Below are 12,495 nucleotides of genomic sequence, written 5' to 3'. Positions count from 1 at the left end.
GACCCCGGGTGGATGCCTGTCATTTGAGCACCTCTTTGACGCATGTTTGATTAACAAACGGGGCATCCACACCGATCCGCTCCTGAAGTCTCATGCGCAGGCTGTGGTGCGTGAGTGTGGGCTGTGTTCTGTGGGCTGTGGGCTAGAGATTAGAGTTAACAAAACTCACGACATTTTGAGTCCAAGTCCAAGTCGCAAGCGCCGAAATTTATTAATCTTGATTTGTTTGTATTTTGATTACTGAAATGAAATTAGCAGCTGGCGCTAATTGATGCATTAGCTCTGATCGCGACTCCTCGTTCTTGGCTACTTCTGGACTGTTGTCGTCGTCTGTTGTGGTTGTGGCCTTCTTCTTCTGCCCTGTCTGTCTGCAGCAATCTAGTATCAGTCCTATAAATAATTCAAGCTTGCAGCCAATTACCCAGAAAAAGTTTCTGCGAAAGAACTTTCGCCTAATTGCTTGCATAACAACTCAATTAGGTAGACTTTTCACCGCCGAATAAGAAGATGGGCAGAGCGGGGGAAAAAGGCTCTCTATATAAAGGAGGCTTCCTGAAGAAGGACGCTCCATTATCGTTCCGCTATGTGGTCCTTCCATCGGCTGCTGCGTCGCGATCAACCGCTGAGATTTTACTTCTTTGCCGTGCCCCGGCTCAGCCTGGACATCATGGGCTACTGGCCGATGGGCGACGATCTGCCCGCCCGTGCCATAGTCCACTTTGTGATCCTCTCCATTGGCGTGGTCACGGAGCTGCATGCGGGCCTCATGTTTTTGCAGAACGCGCAGATCACCCTGGCGCTGGAGACCCTCTGTCCGGCCGGGACGTCTGCCGTCACGCTGCTAAAGATGCTTCTCATGCTGCGCTATCGTCGGGATCTGGCCAACGTGTGGATGCAGCTGCAAAGGATGCTCTTCGATACGGGTCTGAACAGGCCGGAACAGAAGGCCATCATGCATGACCATTCGGTGATGGCGGCGCGCATCAATTTCTGGCCGCTGTCCGCGGGCTTCTTTACCTGCACCACCTACAACCTGAAGCCACTGCTCATTGCCTTGATCCTGTACTTGCGGGATCCCGACCGGGAGCTGCCGTGGAACACACCATTTAATATGACGTGAGTGGTGCAGGCATTGGCGTAGTGTGCACTAATCATGGAGCTATTTTTCCCACAGAATGCCGAAAGTTCTGCTGGCGGCTCCATTCTTTCCCCTGACCTATGCCTTCATTGCCTACACGGGCTATGTGACCATCTTTATGTTTGGAGGCTGCGATGGCTTCTACTTTGAGTTCTGTGCCCACATCTCGTCCCTCTTTCAGTCTCTCCAGGAGGAAATACGTTCTATCTTTCGCCCCTACGAAGGTACCATCATTTATTCCCCTGGAACTTTTTCTTTCCCTTGAATCCATTGTCTTTTCTTGAAGAATACCTAAAGCTGACGCCGGCCCAGTGCGCCCGTTTGGAGCTTCAGTTGAGGGGCATTATCATCAGACAAAATTCGGTCTTCGAGCTGATAAGTTTTTTCCGCAAACGGTATACTGTCATCACGCTGGCGCACTTTGTGTCCGCTGCATTGGTAATCGGTTTTAGCATCTGCAATCTGTTGACCGTTGGGAACAACAGCCTGGGCGCCCTGCTCTACGTGGCCTACACGGTGGCCGCCCTCAGCCAGCTCCTCGTTTACTGCTACGGCGGCACTCTGGTGGCCGAGAGTGTGAGTATGACTCAAAAGCGAAGCTTGTGACTCCCAAATCTTTATGGTTATCTTGCAGAGCGTTGAGCTCTCCCGTGTGGCGGCCTCTTGTCCTTGGTCATTGTGCGCACCCAGGCAGCGTCGTGTTATTTTGCTCCTCATTCTCCGATCGCAGCGAGCACCGACCATGGCGGTGCCGTTCTTCTCGCCATCACTAAACACGTTTGCATCGGTTAGTGATCCCATTATCATTTCAATCATAATTTTTTCTATCTATATACGTTTGTACGCTGGCAGATACTACACACGTCTGGCTCTATTATTGCATTGGCAAAGTCCTTTCAATAGATGGGACATTGTTGGAAGGCGCAAGTGCTAGAGGTAATCTGAGCTATAATTTGGTAGATTGAGAATTGGGTAATTGAGCAATAGTGTGTGAAGTAGTGAATCGAAAGTATAGAGCTGTAATGGATCAAGAGTAGCAGTAGCGAGAAGCAGTAGCGAGTAGATGGAACGCGTGGCAGTAGCGATTAGAAGTAACGAGTAGCAGTAGCGAGTAACAGTAACGATTATCAGTAGCGACTAGCATTAGCGATTAGCAGTAGCGACTAGCAGTAGTAGTAGCGAGTAGCAGTAGCTTGTAGCAGGAGCGAGTAGCAGTAGCGAGAGGAATATTGAGGCATTGAGGATGATGGTTTGTGATGTGCTAAAGGAACGACTGTAGAGTAGAGAGTCGTTTTCAACGTAAAGTAACGAGTGAACAGCTATGGCACGTGCATATCCACAACGAAAATGTAGTTTATATATCCAGCAGCAACACTCACAACCATCACACATACCATCTTCTGCTAACAACTAAACAACTAATAATCATAACGTATCCGATGATTAAATGATTCCAACGAGGATTTTAGAGAGAAGTTTAGGGGCGAGTAAGGTTTGCCCTGGTTTCAGGGACATTTGATGACGTATGCACCGCAATCCTTTACCTTTCCCAAACTTCCTGTATCAGATATCTTCATTAATTATGCACTGAGTGCCATAGCCACCCTACTATACGCATAGTTTCACACGCAACTGGTCGCTCTGATAGTGGGCTCTGGGCCGTGGCTCGAGGCGTCCTGGTGACAGTACGTCCTGGCAGCTGGTAGGCTAAAAATGTCGGCAACGGAGGAGCACGAGCCGAAGGACAGTTTCTGGGAACGGCACGAGTTCAAGTTCTACAAGTACGGCCACATTTACGCGGTCATCTACGGCCAGGTGGTCATCGACTATGTACCCCAGCAGCCAATTCGACGGGGTCTGAAGACCCTGCTGATCGCCTACAGTCACTTGCTCAGCCTGGTACTGATCGTGGTCCTGCCCGGATACTTTGTCTACCACTTCCGGACCCTCACCGAGACGCACGACCGTCGCATGCAGCTCATGCTGTACGTGAGCTTCGCCAACACGGCCATCAAGTATGCGACGGTGATCGTGACGTATGTGGCCAACACGGTGCACTTCGAGGCGATCAACTATCGGTGCACGGTGCAGCGGCAGCGCCTGGAGACGGCCTTCGTGGGCGCCCCCAAGCAGCCGAAGCGGAGCTTCGAGTTCTTCATGTACTTTAAGTTCTGCCTGATCAACCTGATGATGCTCATCCAGGTGGCAGGCATATTCGCGCTCTACGGGGCCGCGGACGGGCCTTCGGTCAGCCAGGTGCGCCTCCACTTTGCCATCTACGCCTTTGTTCTGTGGAACTACACGGAGAACATGGCCGATTACTTTTACTTTGTGAATGGCAGTGTTTTGAAGTACTACCGCCAACTGCATCTGCAACTGGTCTCGCTGCGGCGGCAGCTGGGAGGTCTGCGGCCGGGCGGCATGCTGATGGAGCACTGCTGTCGCCTGAGCGATCGCCTGGGGGAGCTGCGGCAGCGATTCGGCGATATACACGACCTCTATTCGGAGAGCTTTCAGATGCACCAGTTCCAGCTGCTTGGCCTGGTGCTGGCGACCCTGATCAACAACCTGACCAACTTCTACGCCATCTTCAATATGCTGGCCAAGCAGTCGCTCGAGGAGATCAGCTTCCCGATCGTGATCGGGTCTGTGTATGCCACGGGCTTCTATATCGACACCTACATTGTGACCCTGCTCAACGAGCACATCAAGCAGGAACTGGAGGGATTCGCCCTCACGATGCGTACCTTTGCCGAGCCCCCAGCCACGGTGGAGCAGCGTCTGACCCAGGAGGTAATATACGAATGGAAAGGAAGGAATAATGAATAATGGATAATTCTCTTTTCCGAACAGATCGAATACTTCACTCTGGAACTTCTCAAGTGCCGACCGCCCATGCTCTGTGGCCTGCTGAACTTTGACCGTCGCCTGGTCTATCTGATCGCCGTCACCGCCTTCGGTTACTTCATCACCCTGGTGCAGTTCGATTTGTATCTCCGCAAAAGCTCCTAACAATCCACAAACCGCACCCAGAGCACCCATACAGCACTCCCTCCAAACGGAATTCCACAACAAGACGTTCCTCAATGCAGTATCTCAAATACCCTAACAGATTCATGCAAAACCTTTATTAAACGCCCCCAAGAGTCGGAGTCGGAGTAAAAAGCTGTATCATCTAGAAGAGGTCCCGTTTTTGATCAGATTAGATCCAGTAAAGATCTTGATACAATTTCACTAGTACTCCTTTCTTTCTTCCGTATCTTTAGTGCACTTTTTGTGCAAACTTGTCAACAGTATAGTAATATTACCCTCCATAAGGGTGCAAGGATAAACAAAATGTGCGATGGACTGGCAGGATACGCACTCTAGCCTTAAATCAGCAGGGTCAAGAGTTCTCTTGGGGGATGGATAGTGGTCAGTGGCCTCTGTTCTCGCTGGTGCGATGGGTTGAATGGGTCTGTTCTTATCTCGTGCTGGATGGGTGAGGACACACTCCAAAAGGACACTCGTGTATCGTCAGTTGCTGTCTGCCATGTGGGCGCGATGGTTGTACACGCTCCTGTTGCGCATCTGGATGATCCAGGGCCTGGTACTGGGCATAACCGGGCATTATTACAGTCCATCCCGTCGCCGGTTGGTGCCCAGCAGAGTGCTCCGCTGGTACAGCTGGCTGATGATGCTGGCCACTCTGGCGCTGTACTGGGGGTACTGGTACTATGTGCAGGACTACTTTGTGCAGGGCACGTTCCGCAGGCACGTATTCGTGAGGTCCCTCAGCTGTGGTACCGTCGTATTGCAGCTGCTCGCCCTGGTTGTGCAGACCGTGCTGCGGATGTTCCGTGAGCAGGAGGTCTGTGCGGTCTTCAACGAACTGATGGCTATGAGGTCCAAGGTGTCCAGAGTGCACCCCCAGGGGGAGCCCAGTCGCTTCTACTACGTTGTGGTCTTCGGCAAGGTCTTCAATTACCTGCAAAACTTCAACTTCAGCCTGAGCATCCTCCTGATCGTTGACATGCGGTCGGTGAATGTCTGGGACTATTTGTCCAACTTCTACTTCGTTTACATGTCGCTGGTCAGGGACACCCTGCTGATGTCCTACATTCTGCTGTTGCTGGAGCTGAGCGAGGCCCTGAGGGTCAATGGTGAGCATCCAAGGACGTCCTATGCGGGCCTAATGCGACAGCTGCAGCGGCAGGAGCGCCTGCTGCGGCTGGTGCGACGGGTGCATCGCCTGTACGCGTGGCAAGTGCTGGCCACGATGTTCTTTCAGCTGTACTTCAACATGGCCACCTTCTACGTGGGCTACTCGTTTCTGGCAGCGTCCTCAGCGCCGGTGTCGGGATTCCGTGTGTGGAATGCCAAGTTCCTGCTAACCGTTTTCACGTTCATCACCAAGCTCTTCGATGGCCTTCTTCTGCAGATTGTCGGCGAGCGTTTGTTGGCCCAGGGAATCAATCCCTGCGCCGGTCCGCAAGTGGAGGACGTGACTTACACGCAGGCAGCCCAACGCCAGGTGAGCAGACTAGGTCCGGACTAAAAGATAACTCTATCCTCTATCCCATAGATGGAAATGGCTAGCCTGAACCGGGCCATTCGGGCCGGCTCCCCAGAGAACAGGGTCCTCGGCATGTTTTGCATTGACATGAGATGTGCCTTCGCTGTGATCAGCAGCAGCCTCTCCTACGGCATTATAATCATGCAGCTGGGATATATTCGCAGCTGAAGCCCAGACCCCGTTCACGTGGCCAGCCAAATGTAGCCATGCAATCAGCACTCAATCGTAATTAACTGAAATATCTATCTAAATGGATCTGTGGTCGAGGGGTGGCAGAACACGAGCTACTCGTACAGTTCACTGGCTATGCCCAGGGCTTGCCCGGGCAGCATGCACTCGTGCTAAATTTCATATACTCGTCTTTAATAATCAGACACAAATTAAAATACACGAAAAGCATAATTTTAATTGGAAATTAAAATCTATAATTAATCCATCTATTTGAAGGGCCATTTGCTTAGCTTTTCTTAGAAAAATAAAGACCTGAACATATTGGTACGAAGGTCCTTATAGGTGTTCTTATAGAGTGCGCGATACTTCCATTGTAGTGGCTGGATCTTCGGTCTCGAAGGGTACGAGTAGAACCCATCCACTGCGCGGATAAAGCCCATCTCAAGAGTGTGTGCAACGCCACGAAAATGACCTCGGAATGCTCGGATAGATGTTTCGTAAGGTATTATATGGCCCCACTACGATCTTAGATTCTCCCAAGGTTCGGCAAAAGCCCATCGCGAACACTAACGGGAGGGCACGGCTGGAGAAACTGTAACTCTTTGTAGAGGCGTCGCGATGGTTTCGAAAACCTCCTTGAGTAGAGGACCCCCACCTAACCAAACCTACAACATACGGTACAACAAGCACTATTTCGGAACAAGTAAAGGGCATTCCATTCCATGAATGAAGAAATATTTTGCGAGACGTTGCTCGAACAATCATGAATACCCTCTTGAGAATTTACAACACCAAATCAAATCTTTTTTCTTTGTTCAGCATTTTATATTGTTTAAATAAAAATGTAGTTTCGGTTCAATTCCACAGACAAATCGGTCACCGTTTTCTTTTTGACGAGTAAATACGAGTACCCAAAAATGTGCAGCAGCATTGACAGGAGTGGTCTCATCAGAAGCATTTTTACATTACAGTAAAATTCTGTAAGCAAAATGATTAGTTTTAGGCTATATAAAAGATCATTAGGATTGCCTTACGGAACAGTTTTGAAACATGGCGGTAACTGAAGCAGGACATACTCTGCTCTTCGGTATGGGTCTTGTAGGGTTTCTCCTATCCACAGATGCACTGGAATTGCATTTGTAAATAATGGAAGATGGAAAGTGGGAAAGTACATCTGTGGGACTCTTGGCACTTACAAATTTGGTTGGTTTCCACAAGATTCCAGCTTAAGATTCGCTCCCATCATTATTGTCCAGGCTTAGTGCGAGGTTGGATCGGACTGTCATGGAATAGCTAGGATTATTTCCTTCCTTATCATTCTTAGCCCTTTTGGTCCAGATTCTCTTTTGTTTTCTTTCGGTATCAAAGAGTTTCCAACAGTGTTCTGGCTTTCCCTTGCGGAAGGAGGCTACGTATAACGAGGTGGTCGCGATTTCCTTAATATCAGTCTTTGGCTTGACTTCCTGATTGCTTGAACTCATTTTCAAAGGCACTTCATCGTTTATGACAGGAGTCTCCTGCGGTTTGGACTCCCCTCTGGCAGTCTGAGGCGTCTCAATGGTCATCTTGATCGGGGATTGGGATTCCATTCGGATTTCTTTGCCCGATGCCACAGTAGTAGAATGTTCTTGCATAAATGCAACTGCAGCCGTCTCCAGACTCTTGGATTGCATTGCCAGTAAGTCATCCAGATGTTTTTTCTTGTTGTCTTTGACAAATTTATCGAGCGTCTCCTGAACCCTGGATTCCGTTTCCAGAAGTTCAGCTAGATCCATTTTAGTTTTCTCATCATCTGCCAGATCAGATTCAGGAGCTTTACTGGCTATCATCAGAGGTGCTGGAACCATCTCGATTGGTACCACTCTCTCGAAAGAAGTTCCATTCTGAATTTTTGCATTTTCTATTTCGAGATATTCAGCCAGATCGAATTCGCCTTTAATGTAATTTTGAAAAGAATTCGTGCAGAGCAGTTCTGCTATCGATGGAACAGGAGTTGCATTGGCCATCTTGATCGGTTTCCCCAAAACCAATTTTCCTTCGGCCTGCAATAAAACTTGCTCCAACGCTTCAGTCGTCATTTGTGGCCTGAATTCCATTGCAAAAGGACTACTGATCGGCATTGATGTCCCTGAATCCCATGTAGATGGGCTCCGCAAAAAATCATGCTCGAATGTGCCAGGAGGGAATAGGGACTCGATTTCAAAAGGTTCTGCAAGATCAATATCATTGTCGTCTTTGGTGAATTCTGCCAGTAGTGCCTTCAGTTGCGATTCGATTTTAAGAAATTCAGCCAAATCGAATGCACCTTCTTCCTTCCAGGCCGATTCCTCTAATGAAAGCTCAAGAGGCGACTGCAACTGGATCGGTTTCTCGAATATTGAATAGTCCTTCCAGAACGGTTTCCCCAAATCCAGTTTCCTTTCACTCTGCCGAGAATCATGCTGGAGTATTGTATTAGTCTCGTGCATGGATTCTAATATTTGGAAAGGCTTCATCAGCTCACAAATTGACATGTTTCTCAGCTTCTCAGCAGCCCCATTATCTGAAGTTGTACAATCTTTCTTAGTCAACGGGCTCAAGGCCACACTTAAATCAGGCCTACGTGAGACACTCGGGCAGAATAGCTTTGACAGTCTTTTGCGTGCTAGGTAGGAGTGATTGACAAATGTTCTGACTGTCATCAGATAAGCGGACTTGGTGTTATGCTTCTCGTTTGCTTTTGCAGGCAGTTCGGCTGATTCGATGGGATTTTTGGAGGCAGCAGTTCCTTGACTTCTGGCGGGGCACGCGAGGATCTTATCGATGCGGGCTATAAGATTCTCGATCAAAACACTCTCACGGATGTGTCTTAGACGTCTGTCTTCACCCGAAATTCGAGTTCGATTAGGGATCTCTCTGAGAAGTTCCATGACATTTCGTTGACTTTTCCTTTCCGTTTCGCAAATATCTGTGCAGGGCGGATCCCTTGCAAGAGGTTCCCTCACATTTTGTTGACTTTTCTTTGCCTCTGGCCAAGGATCTTTGCGGAGCAGTTTAGGTTTAGCAGCCGTACTAGATAGTATCTCGTGTAGTAGCGTTTTCTTCTCATCATCTTTGGTTTTGCCTTCCATCTGCGAAGGTTTTTCGAACCGGACTGGCGATTCCATCCGTATAGGGGTACCGAAATTCACTTTCCTCTTGCTCAGCAAAGAAACTACTCCTAACGTTGAAGGCTGGCATTCTTTCTTTATGGTAGGACCACTGCTAGATGATGGTTTTCTGTGGATCTTAGGCGCCCGATGGTGTATTTGAAGCGGGCATTCCATCTTGATGGGCTTCTTCAAATCCAATTTCCCTTCGTTCTGTAATGAAATTGGCGCTTGTGGCTGGAATTCTTGCATTTCGGAGGGATAACTGCTAGAAGATAATTCCATCCGGATCGGTTTGCCCGAATCCACGCTATCTATCTCCCCATTCTGCCATGGATATAGTAGATCAGGACTCTCGTTTGGCTTGAAGGACATTTCGGAGGTTTGTTGGAGATCCCTGCTGATGGGTTTCTTAATTGGTACTTCCATGGGCGTCAGTTTTCCACTGTAGATCGATAAAGATCGGGAATGTTTGGGCGGCCGATTGGTTACGTTTTGGGCCCGTTTTTCGGAGGACGGTACCTTCTTCAAAGGGTATTGGCTGCCTGAAGCACTCCTGGTGGGGGATGGCGCTCTGGCGGTTTGCTGCGGTCGGCAGTTGTCCAAATTTATATCTTTGTTGGCCATCCTTCCGAACCAACTGACTGCCAACTTCACATCCACACCTGGTTGGCCACCAAGGTCCTTTTCACAGTGCTTCGCTGGCGATGGCTTAGCCGAGTACATCCTCGATTGAGACGCCTTGACCGACACCTGACTATTCGAGGAAAAGAGTTTCGTGTTGCTCGGACGGCGAGCCACGTCCTTTTGGGACTTGGGCGACTCGACTCGAATGCGACGGCAGGATCTTCTGCCGGCATTTTCCCCGATGTTTATCCGAATGGCACTCACCGCGCTTTCCAGGGGAACGCACTGGCGCTGCTCCTTGCGCCGCAGCTTCTTCATGAGTTGGTCGCGTGTGGCCTGCATGTTGCCAGCATTCAGCGAAGTCACAACTGTCCGCATCGTAGAGGAGCACGTACGGAGCGCAATCGAGGACTCGGTATCCTTAAGAGCCGCATCCACTGTGCTTGTAGAGCTCCTAGGGCGCGGCAACCTGCGCTGATTGCTTGACCTCTCTGTTCCTTGAACCTTCGGCGCACAGAGCGTTGTTGACGAAGCACTTTTCCGTGGTGCCGCACACAGCGTTATGGAAGACGCTGCTTGGCGTGTTGCACGTGCCTTCGGCCTCGCTTCGCTCTTGCGCTGTCCTTCGTGAAAGCCCAGATATAACGGTCTTGGACTTTGTTGGATCTGCTTGAGAACGCGTTGCAAGGGACCATCGTGATTGTATGGCTCAAGGCTCTGATGGTCGGGACTTAGAGCCAATTTGTCTGCAGAAAAAGGATGTATGTACATAAGGACCATATCCAACTACGGGGGCTCTTACGGATTCTTCGAATACGCTTCGATCCAAAAAATCGCTGAACCTGGGAAAAGAATCCCAACTTTAAAGTCTTTGTGGCCATATTTGCAAATACTTTGTTTTTGTTCAACAGAAAATTTCGAACTTTAAAAAAAAATTAAAAAAATGGTAATTTTGTTCACTCGATATGTGTGGAGCCGAATTGTCTACTGATTTGGAATCTGAAAATGGAGTAGTAGCCAAAAAGTGACGGCAGATGCAACGCCTCTGATGAATGCTTGTTCCCAGAGTAGAAAATAAAGTCAGAAGCAAAGCAAAAATATTGGTATCATTACGTAGATTAATTTCGGTTTATTTCATGGGTGTTTTTTTTTTGTTCTTTTTCTTTTTTTGTTGTGGGTGTGAGGTGTGGGGGTCGAGTATTTTCATCTGGTGATGAACAAGTTACATTTGACATACGATAGTACATAATGATAGGCTTTTGTCACATTAGCGCCCTTCTCTCTTCTGTCTTCTCTCTGTGATGGATGTCGGATGTCTCTGCCCAGCATCACGAGCATGTACATGAGCATGTGTATTGTACATATGTATGTATGTATTGGTTGTTGGTTGTTGCCTGTTGGTGTACTCGTGTGTTCGTCTGACTGTGTGTGTGTGTGCGTATCATGTCCAGCATGCGTGCAGGATCTACTCGTGGTCTGACTTACGCGCCTGCAGCCCCACATGATTCTTTTAGTTTCGCCTACATTATCTCTGATGAAGGTAGGATTCAGATACATAGCAAAGCTAAAGATAAACCACACCCAACCGACTAGATGTGAGCAAAAAACCAACAAAATTACATTTCATTAAGGCTACGTTTGGGACTATCGAAAAACCCATTGCATACTTTTGAGGGGCAACGGGTGGGCAAAGACCATTACAAAATCTATTGCCTACTTTAGAGGGCAGTGGCACATAATATGCTTGTGTGTGTATTAGGGTGCGAAATATAACTGCACTGGTACCCATATATGTATGTATACGCATGTATGTACTATGTATGTATATTTTGATCGATATTCGATAACAACAACGAAAAGAAAAGGCACAATTTTGATGAAACGCTTTCCTATGCATGCACGTGCACGTATGTATGCGTATGCGTGTGTGCGTGTGGCGTGTGTGGGTGTGGGTGTTGTGTGCACATAAGTAATGTTTTTTTTTTTTGTAAATTGATAAGGAAAATCCTTTGTTTTTTTTAGCAGCTCTCTGCCCTAAGCTTAGTCCTTATTTAGCTGATAGGTTTTTGTTTTTGGATTTTTGCTAGTAAAATTCTTGCATACGATTCTAAGGCTAGGTCGAAGAGTGATTCCGGGCTTCAGGCTCTATATATAGTAGTAGTAGTAGTATGTAGGGATCTCTGCAGTCAGAAGAATTGTTTCAATTACAGATTGTTAAGCTAGGAATTTGTTCACGCGAGTGTGCGGCCAACACTCCTGCTACGAAGAGTATTGTATTTTGAGCGCCGAGGTTTAGAGCAAACGAAAGTCACTTACTAAAACTAGTATGTACGGATGTATCTGCCACCCTGTCAAGCGGTTTATCATTTATCTAACTTACATATCTTTTGTTTTCTCGCGTATCTGTGCGTGTCAGTGTGTGTGTGTGTGTGTGATTGATTAAGAAGTTTTCATTTGTTTGAATTTTTATTTTGTTTATTACATATAAGGTTCTCTTCTCATCTTCGGTTTTGTTTTATTTTGTTTTTTTTTTTAGGGGGATGTTGCTTGTTTTTCTTTTTTGTTTCTTTGTAGATTTGAAATTATCATCATATCTTACTCCCTCTTCCTTCCTCATTCTCTTGTCGCTCTGTTATGTTTTTGTAGGTTTGTTAAATATAAAAAAATTATAATGAATTTCCATTCTTGTGTATTAATTAGTATGTATGTTGGTATGTATATATATTTAAAATAATATCCGACTATAGTTGTTGCCGCTGCTGCTTGTGACGTCGTCGATTCGAAATTTCGAAATTTACAAAAATTGACAAAACATACACGAAAAAAAAAACACAAAAAATATTCATTAAAGATTAAGAGGATAAGAGGAATTCGGA

General features: G+C 47.5%; 4 protein-coding genes across 4 annotated transcripts; 3 read left to right on the top strand and 1 right to left on the bottom strand.

Moving 5' to 3' along the window:
• Positions 1 to 9: 9 nt before the first annotated feature.
• On the top strand, positions 10 to 2,082 carry LOC108164727 (odorant receptor 10a). The gene is made up of 5 exons (XM_017300619.2): positions 10 to 1,116; positions 1,175 to 1,362; positions 1,425 to 1,714; positions 1,773 to 1,925; positions 1,991 to 2,082. The coding sequence occupies exons 1-5, from the start codon at positions 584 to 586 to the stop codon at positions 2,039 to 2,041; spliced, it is 1,215 nt and encodes a 404-aa protein (XP_017156108.1). The 5' UTR covers positions 10 to 583; the 3' UTR covers positions 2,042 to 2,082.
• LOC108164725 (gustatory receptor 10a) lies at positions 2,035 to 4,437 on the top strand. The gene is made up of 2 exons (XM_017300614.2): positions 2,035 to 3,931; positions 3,992 to 4,437. Exons 1-2 carry the CDS (start codon positions 2,852 to 2,854, stop codon positions 4,148 to 4,150), a joined length of 1,239 nt encoding a protein of 412 aa, XP_017156103.1. The 5' UTR covers positions 2,035 to 2,851; the 3' UTR covers positions 4,151 to 4,437.
• A 132-nt stretch (positions 4,438 to 4,569) lies between these two features.
• LOC108152268 (putative gustatory receptor 10b) lies at positions 4,570 to 6,766 on the top strand. Its single transcript, XM_017281492.2, has 2 exons — positions 4,570 to 5,651; positions 5,703 to 6,766. Exons 1-2 carry the CDS (start codon positions 4,590 to 4,592, stop codon positions 5,859 to 5,861), a joined length of 1,221 nt encoding a protein of 406 aa, XP_017136981.2. The 5' UTR covers positions 4,570 to 4,589; the 3' UTR covers positions 5,862 to 6,766.
• LOC108155479 lies at positions 6,666 to 10,642 on the bottom strand. Its single transcript, XM_017286305.2, has 4 exons — positions 10,422 to 10,642; positions 7,061 to 10,365; positions 6,899 to 6,989; positions 6,666 to 6,842 (listed from the first exon to the last, which is right to left on the bottom strand). The coding sequence occupies exons 1-2, from the start codon at positions 10,498 to 10,500 to the stop codon at positions 7,091 to 7,093; spliced, it is 3,354 nt and encodes a 1,117-aa protein (XP_017141794.1). The 5' UTR covers positions 10,501 to 10,642; the 3' UTR covers positions 6,666 to 6,842; positions 6,899 to 6,989; positions 7,061 to 7,090.
• Positions 10,643 to 12,495: the final 1,853 nt, after the last annotated feature.

This window comes from Drosophila miranda, chromosome XL (assembly GCF_003369915.1).
Source record: "Drosophila miranda strain MSH22 chromosome XL, D.miranda_PacBio2.1, whole genome shotgun sequence".
In the NCBI taxonomy this organism is placed as follows: domain Eukaryota; kingdom Metazoa; phylum Arthropoda; class Insecta; order Diptera; family Drosophilidae; genus Drosophila; species Drosophila miranda.
Note: the sequence above shows the minus strand (reverse complement) of the source record. Positions and strands in the feature narration are given on the sequence as shown.